General features: G+C 32.8%; 2 protein-coding genes across 2 annotated transcripts in view; both read right to left on the reverse strand.

Moving 5' to 3' along the window:
* Positions 1 to 6,757, reverse strand: part of atl (atlastin GTPase) — a 31,193-nt gene extending 24,436 nt beyond the window's left edge. Inside the window, exons 1-4 of the mRNA XM_074181046.1 lie at positions 6,600 to 6,757; positions 6,092 to 6,309; positions 4,336 to 4,485; positions 491 to 646 (exon numbers count right to left, since the gene is read on the reverse strand). Of these exons, the coding sequence (XP_074037147.1) occupies positions 491 to 646; positions 4,336 to 4,485; positions 6,092 to 6,309; positions 6,600 to 6,654 (579 nt within the window). The 5' untranslated portion in view covers positions 6,655 to 6,757. The remainder of the gene's footprint in view (positions 1 to 490; positions 647 to 4,335; positions 4,486 to 6,091; positions 6,310 to 6,599) is intronic.
* Positions 6,758 to 9,427: 2,670 nt separating this feature from the next.
* On the reverse strand, positions 9,428 to 21,308 carry lds (transcription termination factor lodestar). The gene is made up of 3 exons (XM_023159550.2): positions 19,595 to 21,308; positions 15,953 to 17,576; positions 9,428 to 10,325 (listed from the first exon to the last, which is right to left on the reverse strand). Exons 1-3 carry the CDS (start codon positions 21,068 to 21,070, stop codon positions 9,715 to 9,717), a joined length of 3,711 nt encoding a protein of 1,236 aa, XP_023015318.2. The 5' UTR covers positions 21,071 to 21,308; the 3' UTR covers positions 9,428 to 9,714.
* Positions 21,309 to 21,582: the final 274 nt, after the last annotated feature.

Below are 21,582 nucleotides of genomic sequence, written 5' to 3' on the forward strand. Positions count from 1 at the left end.
ATACACTGTATATTGCACTTAAATAAATACTACCAATAAATGAGGAGAAAGAAAACAATGACTGAATCAATATATTTTGAATTAACTTAAATTGACTTTCAAGGACACATTGTTTTCAAAACATTTGGTAATTCACTATGACATTTAAATTGTTGGTGTGGTAATAGAATGGTAATTTGAATTTATATTTGATTCATGTGTTTTTCAAAGAGTTTAAGGGTATATGACTGAATCATTACAGGAACCTAGAAACCAGGCTTCTTCAATGGCCAAATGGACTATCCCCCACCTACTGACTAGAAGAGGCTCTTGTTTTTTTAATAGGGTTAATACTAACTCAATGATATGTGTATGAAACAGAATATGTAAATATAATTTGAAATTTTCAATAAAACACTGATTAGTGGAGATATATCTGTCTGTTAAAAAAATGGATTTCTCTATTATTGTTATGGCTATGAGTGCATGATAATGTCTGATATACACTAACCTGTAAATGCTGTAAATCGTCTTCTTGTATATTACTTGACAAATTGTAAATTTGTACTGAGCTCAACATTGTGCTGAGAGCAAAAATTGTGGCACATTCTTTCACCGTACTTTTGCTGTCCCAGGTTCCTTGGGTGTCCAGCAGTATCACTGCAACCTGTGGAATAAATAACAACTACAGCATGAAAAATATACTCACAATAAGTTGATTTGGGTTTTCAGGAATACTATACCAAGTTTTATCAAGCAGCAATAGTATTTTTTTAAAAATTTAACTCGAAATTAACTTTGAACAGAAACTTAATGCATGTTTCAATAGGTTTAGAGAGTCTGAAAAATAAGTTTATGATGAAATCGGCCGATACTTGATGAAAATCCATAACATATTTGAAAAACACTTCATTGTGTAACAATTATTCATAATGAATTTTCGGATAATAACTAAGGTTTTAAATAATAATGAATGAAGTATTATTAATGATTAATGAAACAATTTGTTTGATTTCAAAGAATTTTTTAATAATAATAAATAATAATATATTTATTGATTTCTTTAGGACATCCTAAAATATATAAATAAATAACATATAAATAACAAAAATGATATGATAGAATAAAAAAACAGAAACGCATTTTTCAATGATTCCAGAATGGTTTCAACATGATTTTCATGATTTTTTTTAATTGAAAAACATTTATTAAATCTTTCAACGACAGTGGGAGTTTGTTATACTCATTCAAAGTTTTAAAAATAAAGACTTCATCATACTAGTCAAATTAGTTCGAGGAAGGTGGAATTTTTTGGGAGTTACTCACTCTTGTTAAGTGGTTATGGATTTGAGATTTATATATGGAGAATTCTTCAAAATAAGTTGGAAGCAAGTTTTGTGTTAGTTTGAAAGTGAATAGCATTGCTAACTCATACAGTCTCTGGGAAACAGACAGCCACAGCCAGCCAATGTACTTAACATGTTTGATATACTATTATACCTAATCACTTGTAAAATAATCCTCGTACCATGATTCCGTAACTTTTGTAAAGCCAGTACCTTATTTTGGTCAAAAATATATTTTTTTAGTAATTTTTCTGTATGTATAATCAAAATGAGCATGAAGAGATAAACGATTATCCACCATGAAACCTAAGTATTTGAATTCACTTACGAACTCTATTACATCACCTGCAATTTGTAATCTTATATTGTATTTGTTGATGAGTCATAGCTTATAACCAGTTGATAAGATCATATATTTTGGTTTGGAGGTGTTGAGTTTTAGTTTATTGCGATTCATGTACTTGAAAACATTTCTTAGTTCATTATTCACTTGATCAGCTAGTGTTTCTATATAATCTCCTGAAATTGATAAAGTGTCGTCTGCAAAAAGGTTCATGAAATCATAACCATGGATGGTATCTATATCATTCAGGTAGATTAAAAATAATATAGGTCCCAAAACACTCCCCTGAGGTATCCCGAAAACGACATAGCGAGAAGATGACACTAAATCCTTTATTTTCGTTACCTATTTGCGTTGTGATAAATAATCAGTCAGCCTAACAAAACAGTTTCCCTGATACCAATACTTTGCAGTTTATTTAGTAATATGTGGTGATCAATTGTATCTGACATGTCACTATATAAAATTTACAAACTAATATAGGTTTCATTATTTTCAACAGTCAAGGTTTGATCCTCATGATCTTCATTCCATTTCTCTATTCTAGACACATTTTTCTTTATTGAGTCAGTTTCATCATTTTCTGAATCACTATCATTTTCTTTCACGTTAATAATAAATTACGAAACAATTTATTATAAGGTTGTTTCAAAAGTTTTATTGTCATGTGTTTTTGTAGCTTCATATCTCAATAAATATTTTTTCTACTGTGTTGTAGTATATACTGATCTATAAACAACTTTATACTCTATACATTGTATGAGTTATTTTTTTGTAAAAATTAGGTTTTTGCCTCTTTTCAGCTCATTACTATTTCTGTTTGAAAAACATCTGTTTTTTCGTTAACCAGCTATTGCCCCCCTACTAACGACAACTCTCAGAAGTTGAAACTTGTGCGAGCTAAGGACTAACGAGTATGCAAGTGCAAATGAATTTGCATTTCATCACTGATTATTATTCAAAACACAACTTTAACCTTTTAATTAATCCACAGACCTAAGCATTAAAATGAGTAAATTATAATTACATTGAAACAACAAGACTTGTTTACTAATCATTTCATCTCATTTGACACTATCTATCTCAACTGATGGTAAACAAAACATAAACTTGATTTATTTTGATTATGAGGCATGAAGTGGAAAAAATAAACACAAATATCAACATAATATGCACATATATTTATATATGTATGTTATTGTTTTTTTACAATCAACCATTGGACATATTGTAAAACTATCAACATTATTTTTAATCTGCTGATAAAGACTTGACCCAAGCTAAATCAGTTATAATTTCAAAACACACTTGAAAATTGTTTATTCAATTAATCGCTTAATTGCTTTTAATTATTCAATTAAGTGGCCACAACTTCTGACTAATGTATTTTCAATGATTTCAAGAAAATAATCTTAAAAAATTAATTACTTTGAAAAGAATAGTCGACCTCAAAGGAAAAAAAAAACTCTCTGAACATAAAGAAATATTATCTGCGGAAATGTGTGAGTTATTCAAACAATTGTAAAAAAAAAGGTTTGAACAAACACTCAGGTTATGAGTAGAAATCGCCCCATAACTTCGTAGATATATGCGATAGAGAATGTTTAAAATAGGAATGCTTCCAAGCATTAAAAAATATTGAGTTTCAAACATTCATCTTCCAAATGTAACACATCATAGTCGAGATTCAATTCATGTACCTCTGCTAAAAGATGGTAGAATTGGTCTTCTCTTTCCCGAAACTACTCCTATGTTCATTTATTCTACGGAAAAAGGTTCTCCACAACCATATGTACTCCTGATTTATCCGACACTGAAGTTTTGTTTTTATAGTCTTCATTGAACCCGTCCAGACTTGGATGTGGCATACAGAACGAATAATAATTTGGTAGATCTTTTGAAAACAATAAAGACAACTTCAGTGTCAGAGAGATTAGGAGTATACAAGTAAACTTGTAGTTTTTGCTCACAACTTTATATTTGCCAAACAGAGATGTTTCTCCAAAGAATAAATGAGCTGGGAGTAGTTTCTTGAATGTGAAGACCAATTCCACATTTGACAACCATCTCTTGGTAGAGGGTATGAGTTCAATAACGACTATGATGTGAAATTTGGAAGGGAAAGGTTTAAAAGTCAATTTTTTGAAATGATTGGAAATCAATATATTGAAGAATTCAGAAGATTTGCTGAATGATCAAATAAAATTTAATACTTCCCCTTTATTAAATTTGTTTTCTTGTGTTGAAATTTGTCATTAGTTGATACTTAAATTCAGATAATTTTTTTAATTACATTTTCATTCAAATGAGTTTGTTTGTTAAATTGGTTTCCTAAAGTTTCAATTGGTAATTAGTTTATGTGTAAACTCAGGAAAAGTTATCCTTCTATATAGTAGGTATAAAAAGATGTAGAATTCAAATTATTGATTTATATAAGGCGCCAAGTAGGTTGAACTTAGTTAATATGGATATGCCTGAAGAAGCTATTATTATATTGAAACATGTATGGCGGTTTAGTAAAATGTTTAGTGAAAATTTCACATCGAGGGTTACTTCAATACATTACAGATTTTCATCAAATATTAGCCAATTTCATCACATATATAAAATCTAGTCCTTCACTTCAATATGTTGAAAAATAGATTATACCATGATTATTTTGCTTACCTTTTCACCAGTGATAAGTTCAGTTACAAACACTTCTGACCACATAAGAATACCAGTAGTATCTCTCTCAGATCCCCCTTTCCAAGAAAATCCTTCCAAAGGAGCATCTTCTGATCCAATCCACTCTGACGTATTTTGTTTCAGAATATACTGAAGAAAAGAGTTATAGTAAGTTCAAATTCAAAATACAAGTAATAAGTTTACCTGGGAATGACCAGTTATAGAATGAAACGAAGTTATAGTATAAAACAAAACTATGCTATTAGAATAATTACTAAAGTTTTTTTGGGATTCACAATTACGATACAAGAAGAGATGACTTGGTTGTCCTACGAACAAACTTTGCAAGAACAATGAACTCTATATTTTACAGAGGACTCTTGGACTATAACAAGCTTCTCAATTAAATTAAACACAGTAACACCCTCCAACTCTTCAAATGCTCCTTATCTCAATATCTACAAGCACAATATTATTCCAACTGAGTTGTTCATTGTTCTTCTCTCTGTCAAAGCTTGATATGAATTTTCATTTCAATTTTCAAATTACGATTGCAATCTTATTGATAGAAATTTCTACACTATAGATTAATATAATATTAACAATTGACTTACTCAACTAATCATTGATCATATATTATGCGGTATTTACTGTTCATATATGTTTTGTTTAATACCATTACCTATTGCTGCAATGGACACGTTTGTTACTTGAATTTAACTATCCTTCAAATATATATTGATCTGGATCTTCTCTTGTTTACATGCTTTGATTGGTATCATAACAAAAAAATATGATTATGAATACATTGTATTGTGATAATAATAATAAAGTTATCAATCATAAGAAAAAACTACATATCATCATCTGCTTAAACAATGTTCCTACATATGGATATGGCAAATACTTGCTGAAAAACAACTACTTAACTACTTCCTTGGTAAATACCACAATGTACATTTGATTATATCTCGCAAAGAAATCTTCTGCTTCTCATTCGTTCAGCAGCGGATCTTACTGAAAATAGAGTGATCCCCAACAGACCGATTTCAAAATATTTTTCCTCATCAGTGCAAGACAGATATAATCAAGAGAGCAGTTTAGTTGTATACTCCATTGAATGGGAAGCATCTGCACAAATTTTCCCTGTGAGGGCTCTCACAAAAATTTCTTTCGAATATAATACTGAAAAAATTATTTGGGAAAACATCAAATTACTCTCATAATTCATTATGGACTCTTTTTTTACAAGTCTAATGTATCTCAATTCTATTATGTAAGCATATGAATATTACTGGAGTTTTTTCCAACACCAAATCGTTATTTTTTTATTTTTACACCTCGACACGTGTTTCGATCACCAAGTGATCATCTTCAAGAGGAAGATAAAACTGTTTTATCTTCCTCTTGAAGATGATCACTTGGTGATCAAAACACGTGTCGAGGTATAAAAATAAAAAAATAACGATTTGGTGTTGGGAAAAAACTCCAGTAATATTCATTACTACACCAAAGGTTCCAAACAGTATATCACAAGTATGTAAGCATATGTAAAAATCACTGTAAATATTTTTAAATTGTACACTGGCTGAAGGACTTTGGTCGATGGCCCTTTGGTATTCACCAATAAATGTCATTTATTATATCATTTGTATATGATATTAGCAGAGTCAGAAGCATTTTCTGACACGAAATTTCTTTGCTGGTTACACATGAAAAATATGAATCTATGATTATTTTAGATAAAACATAATACCTTAGCGCTCATGTATCTTAAAAAGAAGTCGAGCAGAAATGATTTTCCATGGCGAAAAGCACCAGCTACGGATATTACTACAACATAGCGATCCTTCAACTCGTCTCTCATCAAAACCTTTCTAAGAGCTTCCTCATCCAATTTGAATGAATGATCTACATCTGCAACCACTATGGGTACGGCATGTGGTTTGTTCATTGTGTCCTCATAATCTTCTTCTACAACAGAAATTTCATCTTTTATATTTGACATTCTTAAGTCTACATTATGTCCAGCTGACAAATGAAAGGTTAATGAAACAATTCAATGAGTGATATTGGAATTTGAACTGTTCAAAATGCTGACAGAACTACTGTTAATCCGGAATAATTATCATGAATTTTGATAGGATCGACGTAATTTTGCTACTTCAATGCTTGACCACAATGAAGTGAGAAAAAAAATGAGGTTAATGGAAATATATTAAAACTAACAAAGAAACACTGTATTATCCTAATTTCTCAAATACCTTCGGTAGAAGATTCTTTTTTCACAAATTGTCTACTTTGCTTCGATTCCGACATCTTTAAAACGGCCTTTTTCTTATTTTTTCTTCAACAAAATTTCCTGCTATTCGACATTGACACTATTGACAGAATACAGTACAGAATAAACACGATGACAACAGACAACATTGACAGCACTAGCCTTGAACCTCAGACACAGAGGTACAAAATTAAGAACTGACAGTATTACGTAATGTTACGTTCCAAAGTCTTCATCCTTTGGTGTCATATGGCTGTATATCTTTACCTTCTAGCTTGGTTAGAGGTCTGAATTTTATCCTAATAGACAAATTAAGTCGGCACCATTGCCAAATTCGTTATTATTGATGCATATTTCATCATGCATTTCGATTCGCAAAACATTTTCAACAAAAAAGCTCATATCACCTTTCTTCCTAAAGTTGAAAATGAAAAGCGACTTATGTTGATATATTTATTTATTTCACTAGTACAAAAATTTATTTATTTTGGCGAATAATGAGCTATAAAATATCGAGTAAATATTCAAAAACACCACCTTCTTGTTAGGCCCTTCTCTTGACACTACGTGTTGCTTTCAACACAATTCGGTCATCAATTCTATTAATTATAGTTTCGATGTAATTTTTCAGTGCATCTACATTATTGTTTTATTTTTTACACCTCATTTTTGAGAAATCCCCAAAAATAAAAATCTAGAGGTGTCATGTCTGGTGAACGAGGAGGCCACTTAACAGGACCATTTGTAACAATCCATCTGTTTTCAAAACAGTTTCGCAACATTTTTTTTATGCCACTGAACCGACCAGAACCAGTGAATCAACAGTCGATGCTTGGGAGTAGGTAGATTGAGACTACGGCCTTAAGTCAGATAACCCTTGCAGCATATTACTACTTGAGGAGTAGGCAGATTGAGACCTCAATATATAGTGAGTTTCTTGAAAATGGCTTTCAAGTCGAAGCCGAAACGTCGAACTACCAAAAACACAAGACGCGGTTCAATCCGAAATTTATTTCATCATAAATCCTTCAATATTTCAAGTACAATATTTCTATTTATGTATTAGAGCAAATATACCTAATACTTTTGAAGACGTTATGGAAACAAAGGGTGATTGAAAATAAAAACCAGCTTTCGTATCATTATTTAATAAAACATGGGTAAAATTAAAAAAACTATAGTGTCAACATATCTACTCCTACTAACCCTTATAGTACGTTTTCAGTGAAATCCAGAAGAAATAAAGAATATGAACTACTTGAAGTCGAATGCTCAAATTTTAGCATTTAGGAAAAAGTAGAAAATTTTCAGTTCAAATTTGTTCAATATCCGATGAAAGTAATAACAAAAATTCGATTGGAAATTCTTAACTATGCATCTCTTAATAAACGCCAACTAAAAATGAATCCTCTATTTAATGCTAAAATCATGATAGAAATAAATAAAATAAAAAGGACAATATTGATAAATTTTCAATTGAAAAAACAATGTTTGTAAATTAAATTTGGATATCAGCACCGAAGCAGTTTTACATGTTTCTTTTACACTTAGGTCAAAATTTTAAAATAGGTATAAAATTAAATAAAGTCATCACTTTTATTAATGTCAACCCTCCACTTGAAGACTTAATATTATTTTCCTTAAATTTGTTAGTTTACAGCACCAAAATTCATCTACAATCTAATTAAAAAAAACAATAGTTTCTAACACCACATACAATTTTTAATATTCACATCCTCATTATCTGTGTTTTGGAACCATACACTCAGTTTTAAATACGTTTCTGGCATACCATTTTAAATAAACAATAGATTATAGAAAGCAGATATATCAGAAATTTTTTCAAAAACCTTTCAAAAAATTGCAAAAGTAAATAATTTTAGTAATACGCTCGTTACTATCTTTTCATCAAGAGCAATTATACTTGCCTGTATTAATATTGAGTGAGGTTTTGGTTTTTTCATTTTCCTATAGGGGTTTATATTCTACAGACTGGTTAATTACTAGAACAGGATTTCGATAAAGACTCTATATTAATTGGGTCAGGTGCCTCTTACTAGTTTCTGTTTCTTTAATGAAATTGTTCTCATGTTTATATATATTTTTTTAACTTTCAGTATAACCCCGCCATCATGAGCCAATCACACGGAGAGAAAAAATAAGTCCTTTGGCATGCCAATCTCTTGGGTTGGTTAAACACCCAAAGGAATTCCTCATATACTTGAAAAACCATATTTTAGATCCTAACTGATAATTCATTTATTAGTGAACATTTCATAACAGATAAAACATACTTTGAGTTACACTGACATGGTATTTTTGTTCAGTATCCATTTAATTCTGTAAGGGCATTCCGGCACAAGATCTATAAGCTATTCAGCTATATTAGGAAAATCGTCAATCTAGAAGGAATGTGTTTACATCATAATAACCGATTATTTATTGCTTGAAATTGAAACCCATGGTATCGACAACATTTGGTTCCAGCAAAACGACTGAACTTGCTTGCCAGTTGATTTGACAGTCCGGATAAAGTGACATCAAATCTCTAGGCTTTTTCTTTATGCTATGACAAGTCCAAACTCTACATGCAACTGAGATATTGAAGGTCAATATTACTAGTCACTGACAAAATAGTAGTCAAATCCACAAATGTGACATGGTAAATCGAAACTTCAAAATTGTCCATGTTAATCTTCAAGGAATGAATATTAATTATAGTGTTTTCCTAACATGTAAATGGTTGAGATTTATAATTTTTTTGAACATTTGAATTATCCTGTATCTGTATTATTTTTTATAATAAGCTGAAATAAGCTGAAATGGTGAAAGTGCTGGAGGGTTGACTTTTCAATAGTTTTTTCATTATTTACCACTATTTTTATATAAGTGTTGTTTCGACATGTTATTTATATTACGATTATTTGACTATGAACTAATTATTGTTTTAATGAAATTAACATGTATTTTTGTGATTATTGAATGTAAATTTTTGTTGGTGATACTCAAGAAAACCCTTAAAATTATCGAAGAAAACAAGTATTGATAGGAATAGATGGGAACAACCTCAAATGGTTTTTCTAATTCATTAAAATTATTTACATTTCGAAAAGCATTTTGAGATCCTGCAATGATAGCTTGCTTGTGATAGCCTGTTTGGTTCCTGTCAGCATAGACTGGGCGATTTCCAACTTTTTCTCTTGCAAGTCCAAAATTCTCTTCTCAATCGTATCGGTGGCCATGAACTTATACACAAACACGTCTTTTTTCTGCCCCATTCGATAAATCCTATCCTGTGCTTGATTTTCCAGTTGGGGGTTCCAATGTAGATCGAGAAGGAACAGATGATTGGCTCCAATCAAGTTGAGTCCGACACCACCAGCTGTAAGCGACAATAGCAACACTTTCATTTCATCTTTGGGATTGTTGAATCTATCGACCATGGTCATTCTTTTGGGGACAGGTACGTTTCCGTCTAACTGATCAAAGGTTATTTTTTCCGCCTTTAAGTGGTAGGAGATCAGTCGAAGGAAGGACGACCACTGCGATACAATGATTGCCTTATCGTTCTTCACTAACACATTTTTTCGCAATACTTTGATGAGTTCTCTTATTTTGCTGCTCATACTGGTTTCAGAAAAGACTGGATCCGATGGATTGAGAACTCCTCTTGCAGCTTCCTTCAGGCCGAGAGCTTCTTCTCCAATACCTGTAATGATTATTTTTGAAATCAATCCAAATTACGGGGGATGAAATTGGGAAAATGTTAGTGGCGAAAAATGGTTTTTCATCATTTCCACTGAAACTAGACCCCCTACTGAAAAAATCCAAATATGGAAGTTATAGAAAATATAAAGATCTCTACAACTATTGTATATATTTATCCACTAAAATTTAAAAAAAATTGTTTAAACTGTCGTTTTCGTTTTTGTTTTCTTTTCTATAAAAATTATTTGTTTATACGAAATCTGAAAGAAATATACTTTTTTGTGTTTCTAATGTGCTGTAACTTATTTGAATGAAAACATTCAGTAAAACATTTTATATTGATGCTTATTAACTCATTTTTAGCCTAAAATATCCATGTTCTGAAAACAAATACGGAAGTTATAGAAAATATAAAGATCTCTACAAATATTGTATATATTTATCCACAATTTTTTTTTCTGTGCCTGGGACTTGATTGACTTCAACGCAGCTCGACCGTATTGTTACGTTTTCTCAGTGGGTTCGACAATAATTAATCACACTGTCCCATTAAACTCAACTTTGTTCCACTACTACACTGACAATACTCTAAATAAACTTCAGACTAATGCTCAATGGTTTATCGCTTTATAGGCGCACCAGACTCAAAATGACGAGACACCTTGAAAGATCGAGAAACACAAGTGTGACTGAGTGCATCCTTGACCAAGTCGCTGTCTTTCAAATAAAACAAAGGACGATATTTGTTCAGGGGATAATTTATAACACTACCCCCTTTCTTGAGGTTGTTTGCTCCGAACAACATTCCTAGTAGGAACATCATGACCCATGTAAGGATTCAGTCGCTCTACATGGATGTCCTCAGACTTGCTTCTGAACGACATTCTGCTTCTGAATGACATTCTGCTTCTGAATGACATTCTGCTTCTGAATGATTCTGTATATAAAGGGATAATTTTCAACAGTATTTATGAAACCTTGGTCTGAAACAAAGATTTGTTATCTGATAACATCTCCGTCTCGTGAACAAATCCCTAAAAATGGGGAAGAAACATATCATGTGCCAATACACTAAACATACATTAAAATAAGTCTCTGAAAACTGTATTTTGTATACCTAATTTTGTTTGTAGTATACATTTATCCCTTTCAATCCAACATTTTCAATTAATAATTGCTAGCCCAGGAAATAATCTGCTCGTATTATCGTCATTAGTGTTTCTAAATCGAGCTTTATGAACATCAACTATAAATCCTAATTGCTTTTCAAATACCTATTTTTTTCGTTCAATTCACCATTTTCAACGGTATTTATTGCTGCTTCTGCCCTTTGTGACTTCTAGTCACATTGCCTTTTTACATAAAAAGCAAAAGTTTACTCTTCGGAGCCTATTTTATTACAAAGTGCCTCGACTTTCAAATTACTCTTAACGTTAGCGCAAGTATCTTCTGATATATGAAGTAGGGTTTATATGAAGTTTGATGGTTAACATGATTAAAGATCATTGAAAACAACGATAGTGAGCAGGCTCCCCAAAATGCTATCCCATATCTGATGTGAGATTCCAGTAGAGCAAAATAGCAATAAGATGACCAATGTCATTACGAATGACTATGATAGCAGATGACAATTTCTTTGCCATTGCCATAATATGCCCATCGAACTTTGAAGTATGGTCCAACATAATGCCTAATAATCTATAATTATCAGATTTCATGAGTGTGTCATTATTTAGTTGTATTTTGTCAATGTCAAAGTTAGTGAGATCATTTACATATAACAAAAAATAATATAGGCCCCAAGATAGAGCCTTGTGGAACTTCACTGCTCATTTGTTCTTCAGATACTGCACCCGAAACTTTCACATATTGTTCCCGGTTTTTCAAGTAATATGTCATCCATTTATTAGATATGCCTCTGATGCCATAGTACTCAAGCTTCTGCAGCAGTATTCCATGATTCACATAATCAAGAGCTTTGGATAAGTCACAGAACACCGCCGCAGTCACTTCTTCATTATTAAGATTAGTGTACACGTTATCTGAAAATTTATAGATAGCATCATTTGTACTTTTGTTGGTTTGGAAACCGTATTGGTTACCATTTATTATGTTTAGTATTGTTTATTGACAAATGACATGAGTCGCTTCTTTATTAATTTTTCAACGATTTTCGCAGTAGTAGATAGGAGGAAGATCGGTCTAAAATTTGGTGGATCCTCCCTATCCCCTCCTTTGTAAATTGGGATCACCATGGCTGATTTAAGTTCCCGAGACAAAATATTCATTTATTATATTAGTAAGCGCGTCAATAGCTGCCGGAGGCAATTTTTCCGGCATACTCATAAAAAACCACCCGCTCCAGATGCCTTTTTGTTCTTAATGTCCTTCATAGTGCTCTTTATTTCATCTGGGTCTGTTGGGAATAGAAAGAAGTTTTCGTCAATTCTTACATTCTCAAGATATTGCATTGGATTAATACGAATAGTAATGGAAAGTCATAAGTTTAGTTGTGATAGGGCAATAGTAGTCGTTGATACGGTCAGGTTTCAGATTGATTTCATCAATTTGATTTTTGCTTTTTCCACAGATATCATTTATAATAATCCAGCTCTCCTTTACTTTATTGGGGGCAGTATTAATCATGACACTGTTATATATATTTCTTGTATTTTCACTATCTTTACAAGACATTTATTAAATTCAGTAAGGGAACTGTGTATACACGTCCTCTTTCATAAAATCCCATAAGCAAAAGCCAATAGGGTTGAGATCTCGACTTCCGGCTGGCCAAGAAATAGATGCATCAAGGCCCCTTCCAATCCAACGTTCAGGGTACAGGCCAAAAAATATTCCCTAACATCGTTATCGAAATGCGCTGGACCTCCATCTTGTAAATACCACATATTTTGCCTTGTTCCTAATTTACCTCTTCCAAGTATTCTGGTGAATCATTTTGTAAGAACTGTAAGTAATTTGCACCATTTAAATTATTTGGAAGACGAAATACTGATCCTACTAAATTATTATTCGCATAACCTGACCAAACACTTACTTCAAAAGTCTTCTGGCGATGAGTCGTTTTTTGCGTGAGGGTTTTCTTCGGCCCATATGTGTGGGTTATAGTGATTTGTAATGCCATTTCTATTGAAGGTAGCTTCAATCGTCAATAAAATATGATTTAGGAAATTGATATTTCGATTGTTTTTCATTAGGATTGAGCAGCTATAACATTACTTTTATATTGCTTTCAGGGTTTTTTTGACAAATTCTAAAATATCCTCATCGTTTGTATCCATTTTTGGATGACCACTAATACTAGTAACTTGCGGTCGCAAAGTACCCGTCTTTCATAAATGACGTTCAAAGGAAAGAAATAATTGTTTGTTTGGTGTATTCTGAGTGGAATATTTTTTCCGCGTATCGCTTTGCAGCTGCTGCACCATTCCTTTGGCATTCACCTGTGATTACCAGCATTACAGATAATTATCTGAAACCTTGTTTTAGCCAGACTAAATTACTCAGAATTAAATGCATATCTGCCATTTCTGCAAACGTATAAACCATTGTAATAGAAAGTTCAATTTTTCTCAACACTCTTAAAATGTACAATAATCAAAAGCTTCAACTGACAGTATGACTGGCTTTTCAAAAAAGTGCTAGGAGACAAAAAAAAATAAAAATTATGAATTAAACCAGTGGTGTCACAATATTGATTGTAACACATAGAAAAGTTTAGGAGGGGTTTCAGGAGTTCAATACCCCCCTAAAAATTTTATGGGTTGAACATAATTAGTAATTTTATTTGAAAATTATGCTCTTACGATAAGAAAGCCATCCATTTTCATTGCAAAATATTGAACAGCTCATGAAATATTGGGAAAAAAATCGATTTTCATTTTGTACTTTTCAAGGGCTGTAACTTTTCTATGTGCACATTTGCATTAAAGTAGGTTATATCCAATCGACTTATTTTTGACCCCACCTACCTTTTTGTTACACCCTGTATTAGTCAATATTTACTTGTATATGACTTTCATTATCATGGGTTTATCCCATGAATAATTTAATTCTAAAAACTATACTGAGTTATCAATATGTTGTGTGATTTATTTGCACTATAATATAGTAGATCAGTTATATTTAGTGTTATTCTTATAGTCTTGACCCAATATGATGTGAATCATAGTATACTCATATAACGACATATAATGCGTTTACACTTTTTTTTCTGACTTGTCTTTCTCCCAAGTCGCTGCAGCCTTATGGAATTTTTTTTCTCTGCCATCTTTTTCTTGTGTCCTGTACTAGTTTGTACAAGTCCCTTGCTGTATGCATGTCAGAATCTTCTGGACATAATTGAGGTTTTTCATAAATCATTTGCCTCCTGTGATTCAATGCCTCACATTCACATGAAATATGACGTTGCATTGCCTGCACATATGAGGTCTCCTTTGAACAGCCCTATGTTATTCAGATATCTGTTCAATGAATAGTGTTCAGTGAGTAGCCCTTTAATTGCTCCGAGCAGATCCCTGCTTTGATGAAGCAGTTATTCAGTTCTCTTATCGGGCGGTCCCTTAAGAAAGGTTTTCCCATGAGTATTCTTTGGTATGTTTTCTCATTACTCTCTGTTTCTTATAGACCTGCTTACTGATCTGGGTCCGTACCAAAACCTTTGGTACCTCCACAGCTGGTTCTGGGCCCATATATGGAGTTGATGATCTGTGTCTGGCACACTCATCAGCTCTTTCGTTGCCTGTAATGCCTGAGTGTCCTGGTACCCAGTATATAGTCAATCTATTCCTGTCCGAATGTTTCTTCAGTAATTCAAGGTATTTGCAGACCAGTCTCCATTTCAATTTGGGGTTATCAGTGCCATAAGTGCAGCCTGGCTTTCTGTCGAAATATTGATTTGCTCATTTCATGCATTGCAAGATTTCTATCCGCACAGTAAATTCCATCTCTTAATCCATTATCGGCTTCGATCAGTCTGTCCAGGTATTTCTGCCGAGCATGTTCTCAGGATGACATTTCATTCTCCACTCTCCGCCGAAGTTTATGTCAACATGTTATTTAATGTCATAAGGTCCGAGAACATGGTCAACCCTTTGCTGCTCGTACCACTATTGCCTCGTACAGTTACATTTTGTCAATAAGATTTTTATATTTTCAAATAAAATATTATATTCTGAATTTGATTTGAAATGAATTTTACGTCAACTCACTCTATGAATCGTAAGATTTATTTGTAATATTATCTGTTCGTTTTGTTTCAATGTATTTGACATTCTCTATTTCATAAAGGTGATCTTATACTGTGTCAACATCAGGAAAAGAAATCTGCGTATTACCTAAAAAGTTGCACTTTTCGATGCTGTCACTACAAAATTTTGCATTAATTTTCAACCACAATTTTTTTTACAATTCTTCTCATTCTTTACCTTTTTCATTATATTCTATATATTTTTTAGTTGAACAGATTTTGTCACCACAAATATTCTTTAATGAAATGAACATATTCTGATTCTGATAATATGTACATGTTTGTGAGAAAAGATATTAATTTTTTATAGATGATTATAAATTTTTTATGTAATTATCTCTCTATTGAAAAAATAAAATTACCTTCTGCCATGGAGTTAGGGTGGTATTCATCTCCATCAATTGTTAGTTTATTAAGTTGCTCGAGAAGGTCTAGAGCTTCTCCCTTGTCGCCACCATCATCTTCTCCCAGAATGTCCATATCTTCATTCAACATACTAGTTATCAGAGACGCATGGCAACAAATTTGCCTCAATCTGAGCAGCAGAACTAGGATCTCATGCTGTTTGATATCCTTGAGTTTATTGAGCTTCAATAATTTCTCCCTCATCTTCACATACTCTTTGTTCTGTCCATTGGGTTGTTGATTAAAATTGTCATATTGAGCGAGGAAAGCGTCTTGATTTTTTTCTGCCCTTTGATGCAAAAATTGTGCAAAGAGCGTACGAGAAAATATCAAAATTTTGCTGTAAACATCTCTTTCCATTTTGTTTAGCTCCACCGGTACCAACTCCCATTTTCTTTCAGGCATGGCATTCAGGAAACCTTTTTCTATTAGCTCTATTTTGGTTCTTCGCAACATTAGGGATGATATCACAGTATGAAGCCTCTCTGTACCTCCTGTACTCTTATCTCCAACCCACCTTTTCCATACTGCCAAATCGTCAAATGGGGTACAGCGTATAAATTTCAGCAAAGCATACATATCGAGTTCTTTGTTGTGAACAGGTGTACCAGTCAACGCCCATCGGGACTTTGCAGAAAGCCTGCATACAGCTTCTGAGGTCTGAGATTTGTGGTTTCTTATCTGGTGTGCTTCGTCAATCACAATTCTCCTCCACTTCACTCTGAATATGGCACCGTTTTTATCACATTCATTGTTGACTATCGCATAGGTTGTTATAACCATATCGTGTTTAGCAAGTTTTTTTGGTTTAGTTTCCCGTTTAGGACCGTGATACATTTCGCATGAAGTCAAACCTCTCTTCGTTCGTCTTTCCAACTCTCCCGACCACTGGTTTATTAAAGTTGCAGGACATACTACTAGTGTTCCTCCATTATATTTTGGCTCTTTTCTTGGTGAATTTTCCTCGTCAGAGCTTTCTTCAGTGTCCTTCTCAATTTCATTCGTTTTCAGCATCAAGGATATCATTGTCAGAGTTTTTCCGAGACCCATGTCATCTGCTAGTATGCCTCCAGAGGGTTTTTGCATTTCCCTCCACATCAGCCATGTCAATGCTCTTTTTTGATGTGGCATCAAATCAACCTTCAAACCTTTCGGATCTTCAGTGAGATCATCTTCTGTTGGACATGTTTTCAACGATCCATGCAGCTGATGTAACCTGTCCATAGTGACTGCTTTTTGTGCATTGTATGTTGACATGGCCTGTTTCCCGAATGTCTTTGGTTGGACAATGCCTGCTTTATTTTCTATTTCTTCCCAAGATAGTACCTTCACCTTACTTTGAGGGTTGGTATTAGCGAAATTGCTGATTGAAGGGTTTTCTTTTGTAACCTTCATCATTGACAATTTTTTCACTGCTTCCAATAACTGTGTTTCCAACGATTCATGCCTGAGCAGTATTGATTTACCTTTATCTGGAAGATGTTCTAGTTTGACCACTCTCATCAAGTTTTTACTTTTCAGTAAATCGGTCTCAATTTCCTTTACTTTCTGATTTTGCTGATTGTATTCGGCTGGTGTAACCTATAATATCAATACATAATAATCAATCAATAAGTGAGTAATAACAAAAGTTGTAAAATTTTCGCTACATCTCAACATTCCTAATAATCCCTCGTTGGTTGAAATGTATTCAATGACTAGGTTTTTTTTAAATGACCGGAGTTAGGTATCAGAAGTTTCAACAAATGACAAACAAATCATACATCATTATTTGGCGTACTGGTCATACTGCTCAATATTAAAAGGTAATTATAAAGTCATAAAAGGTTTTTCATTAAATGACTGCCAGTATAAGTCCTTAACTTGATAGAAAAGATTAGAAAAATGTGATTTATTTGCTGGAAAAAACAAAACCAAGAAGTGGAAAAAACATTTAGACATGTCTTGCGACATTTTTGACATTTTTCATAGCCATTTATTTGATAGTATATTTTTGAATAGAACTGGCCGATACTTGATGAAAATCCATATTAAAACTCGTTAATACATTTCTCAACCTCAACACTTGATAAAGCTATTGTATAGCAAAACATTCAAAGGTTTCAAAAAGAACAACCTGTTAAAATATTTTCCGTTAACCAGCTGTTGCCCCCTTACGAACTACAACCTTCAGATGCCGAAAGTTGGGCGAGGTAATTAATGAGGTATTACCTGTCAACTTGCGATTCTTAACACATTGACAGATAATAATTAACTAAGGATTATTATAAGTTGAATTAAAGAGTAAAATGACCATTATATACCTATGGATATTTTTGCTTGGGACTTGTTTGAAAATTCAGATACATTTTATTTGGCATTTTGTGTAATAAAACCATCATTTTCTAACACTACTTCTCAAAATTTGAAGGTGATCTTTTGAAACCGTTTGTGGTTTTGGACCTTCTGGCCGCCGTTTGTAAATTTTGTTCCTGACCTCTGGAGTTATAAGAAATTTCATCAGAAGACTTACAAGATACTTCGAAATAATTGAAATTGTGCATGCCCACTTCAAAGTCACCTAATATCATGTATATAGGATGGTCACTATTTTGCAGACTACAAACCTACTTTTATATTAACTGCATGACTATCGTGATGCAATTTACATGTCACTACCTAGTTTTACAATTAACATATAAAATAACCCTATGTAGGAAAAAGTCTGTGAGTTTGTGTGCTAGTAGTAATGTTGAGCAATTGAGCATGAGTACTGGAAGGTTAAAAATGTTTGTATCCTTGCTTCCTACTTTTTATTTCAAAATGACGGAAGGAAATTTTCGTGTACGAAAAGACTTCATGTTTTCAAATACTTATGATTGAAGAACATTCTGGATTGTACAGAAATTCGCATTGGGACGTTAACAATATTCATAACAATCGTCTTATGAAACAGAACACTTTTGCAGACAAAACAGGATACACTGTTTAAGTTCGAGACTCATTGAAATCCAAATCAGTATATTCCGCACTATTTCTGCAGTATATGAAGTGTGTTATGTTCAATTGTACAGTTTTTTATTTTATAAATGCAATGAAGATCAAATGAAAAACTTTATTTACACACAATACAATTGACATTTCTAACTAATCAACCATTATTCTATATAAGGTATCCAACTAAAAATTTGTAATAATTATTTTTGAAACTTTACAAATTCACTATCCCAGAAGAACTCAAAAATATTGTGAACTGTTCCTATGTATCACTTTTGAAAATTATCAATTCAAGTGAAATCTAAACGACGAGCTACTGCATTTATGTTACCTTGTTAGTCCTTAGCTCGCACAAGTTAATGGACAGCTGGTTAATGGAAAAACATATTTTAAACATATATATATATATATATATATATATATATATATATATATATATATATATATATATATATATATATATATATATATGTATATATTTTTTTTGAGCCTCCAGACAGGCAACTGTTTTCGATTTTGTCAATTCAGCAAAAGTTATGAGAAAATTCTCAAGAAATTTCTTATATATAGCTACGGTGCATGATATAAAATTCCAGTAGAATTCAGTTAAAGTTCGATCTTACCTCTATAACTGACAAGGTATCTTCTTTCTCGGACTTCACTGTCATTGGTGTTTTGTCCTTCAAAATCAAATCATCCAGCTTTGTTTGTTTCAATTTACTTCGGACCAGAGTTTTTGGAAGCACTTCCTCATCACTACTTACATCAATAATATCATCATCACTTTCACGAGTCTCTTCATCTGAACTAGAGGAGCTTAAAAAAATTTGTGGAACATTTCTAGGTGTGTCTGACTCTTTTATTTGTTTTATTGATCTAGGAGTGTCAATAGATTTGTTTAGTAGGCGTTTACCAGTATTTTTATTTACAGGGGTGTCTTGAGGTTCAATTATTGTACTGTGCATAAACTTTCTATTCTTACCAAAATGAAATTCTTCTGTGAGCCTCAGTGCTGGCGTCCCTACTTTCAAGGGTTGTTCTGTTTCAGATAAGTCAGACTCGCCTATATTTATTGAATCAAATTGCCTCTCACTTATTTTGGATTTGCTCAGCTCCAAAGATATATTAGCAACTTCTTCATCAATATTTGTTTTGTCTATAGAACTTCTGTAACCCGTTTTTGTATGATTGTAAATATTTACCCCATCAGAACTGAGATGAGAGATTGGATGTTTTTGTCTAAAATCTGAACTTTTGTCAGGGGATTTTAACTTGCTATTGCACTGTTCGAAATTTGTATCTTGTGGGACATACTTGTTCAAGGCAGGTATAGCAATTCCTAAATCCACCGTTTTATCACTATCAGATATATTCTGGATTTTATCCAGTGAAACTGCTTCGGACTCATCTTTATTTCTAGAAATATTTGACGCATCAGAATTTGAACTTGTACTAGTCCTGCTTCTTCTTCTATAACTTGAATCTTCATTTGTGGACTTAATACTGTTATGACGTTTTGAATATTTATTCATGACAGCACTTCCATTGGAAGGCTTGCCAAATTCTAAATCAACCGTTTTGTCATCATCTGATGAATCAGAGCTTTGATTGGAAGATTTTCTAGGATTACTTCTGTTTGGTTGGGGAGTGACTAAATCTGTATCAGATGAATCAGATGAAATGATACGATTTTTTTTTACTCGTGGTTTAATAAAACTCTCCTCACATTCACTATTAGAATCATGTTCATTTTGATTCCCAACAGATATATTTCTTCTATTTCGAATGGAGGACCGTTTAGGGCTTTTCTGAACAGCACCCTCCTCTTGATCAGATGAATATGAGTTGTCTATAATTTCTGAATTATTTTTGGATGCATGCAGAACAGAAGAATCGTCCAACTCGTTAGTGCTGTCCAGAATTAGATGTTTTCTCTTACCAACCTCGTTTTCATAGGTTTTCTTGTCTCTCATATTGTAGGTGTCATCTTCAGATGTTAATATACTATCCTCTATGGTGTTTGATTCATTTTCCAATTGCAAAGAAACATCACTCAAGTCATCAGATAGTACAGAATTGGTATTTTCTGAATTTTCCATGGCAATGAATCACTAACGAATTAACGACTATGAATTAAAAATATATGCTGAAACCTAGTAAAAACATAATAAAGCACTAACGAATACTAACTTTTTTTGACAGTAATATACAGATTCAGATCATAGAGAAAACATATATTTATTTATTATTTCAGATTACAGATTGACCGTTGAAAATATCATTCAAAATCAAAACACGGATTGTGTGTTGTGCACGGAACTGTGGCACGGATCTACTCATCGTTGGTAGTTAGGTTAGACGAGGCTATATGTATGTATAGGCGAGTTCTTAAATTCAATAGAAAATTTCTGATGGATTGTTTCAACCAATAGAAAACGTGCTAACGTTTCGAATTGACCAATAGCTGAGCCAATAGATTAATTCATCGAATCATCGGTCGGTAGCCGGTCTGTTCGACGTGGGTGCTTTGTTTATTCTCTCAAATTGACCGCCGTGTTGGTCGGTGGTTCAAGCCCTAGGCTGATCGATCGATTTTCACTTGCTATCGTCC

This window comes from Leptinotarsa decemlineata, unplaced genomic scaffold (assembly GCF_025532065.1).
Source record: "Leptinotarsa decemlineata unplaced genomic scaffold, Ldec_3_MD MMD2_tig00026307_RagTag_RagTag, whole genome shotgun sequence".
NCBI classification, from domain to species: Eukaryota; Metazoa; Arthropoda; class Insecta; order Coleoptera; family Chrysomelidae; genus Leptinotarsa; species Leptinotarsa decemlineata.

Coding starts and splice junctions, on each gene's coding strand:
- lds (XM_023159550.2), bottom strand. CDS start 21,070: ATGGAAAATTCAGAAAATACCAATTCTGTACTATCTGATGACTTGAGT. Junction 17,577..19,594: donor ATACCTTGTCAGTTATAGAG/GTAAGATCGAAC, acceptor TTGATATTATAG/GTTACACCAGCCGAATACAA. Junction 10,326..15,952: donor CCCTAACTCCATGGCAGAAG/GTAATTTTATTT, acceptor TAATCATTACAG/GTATTGGAGAAGAAGCTCTC.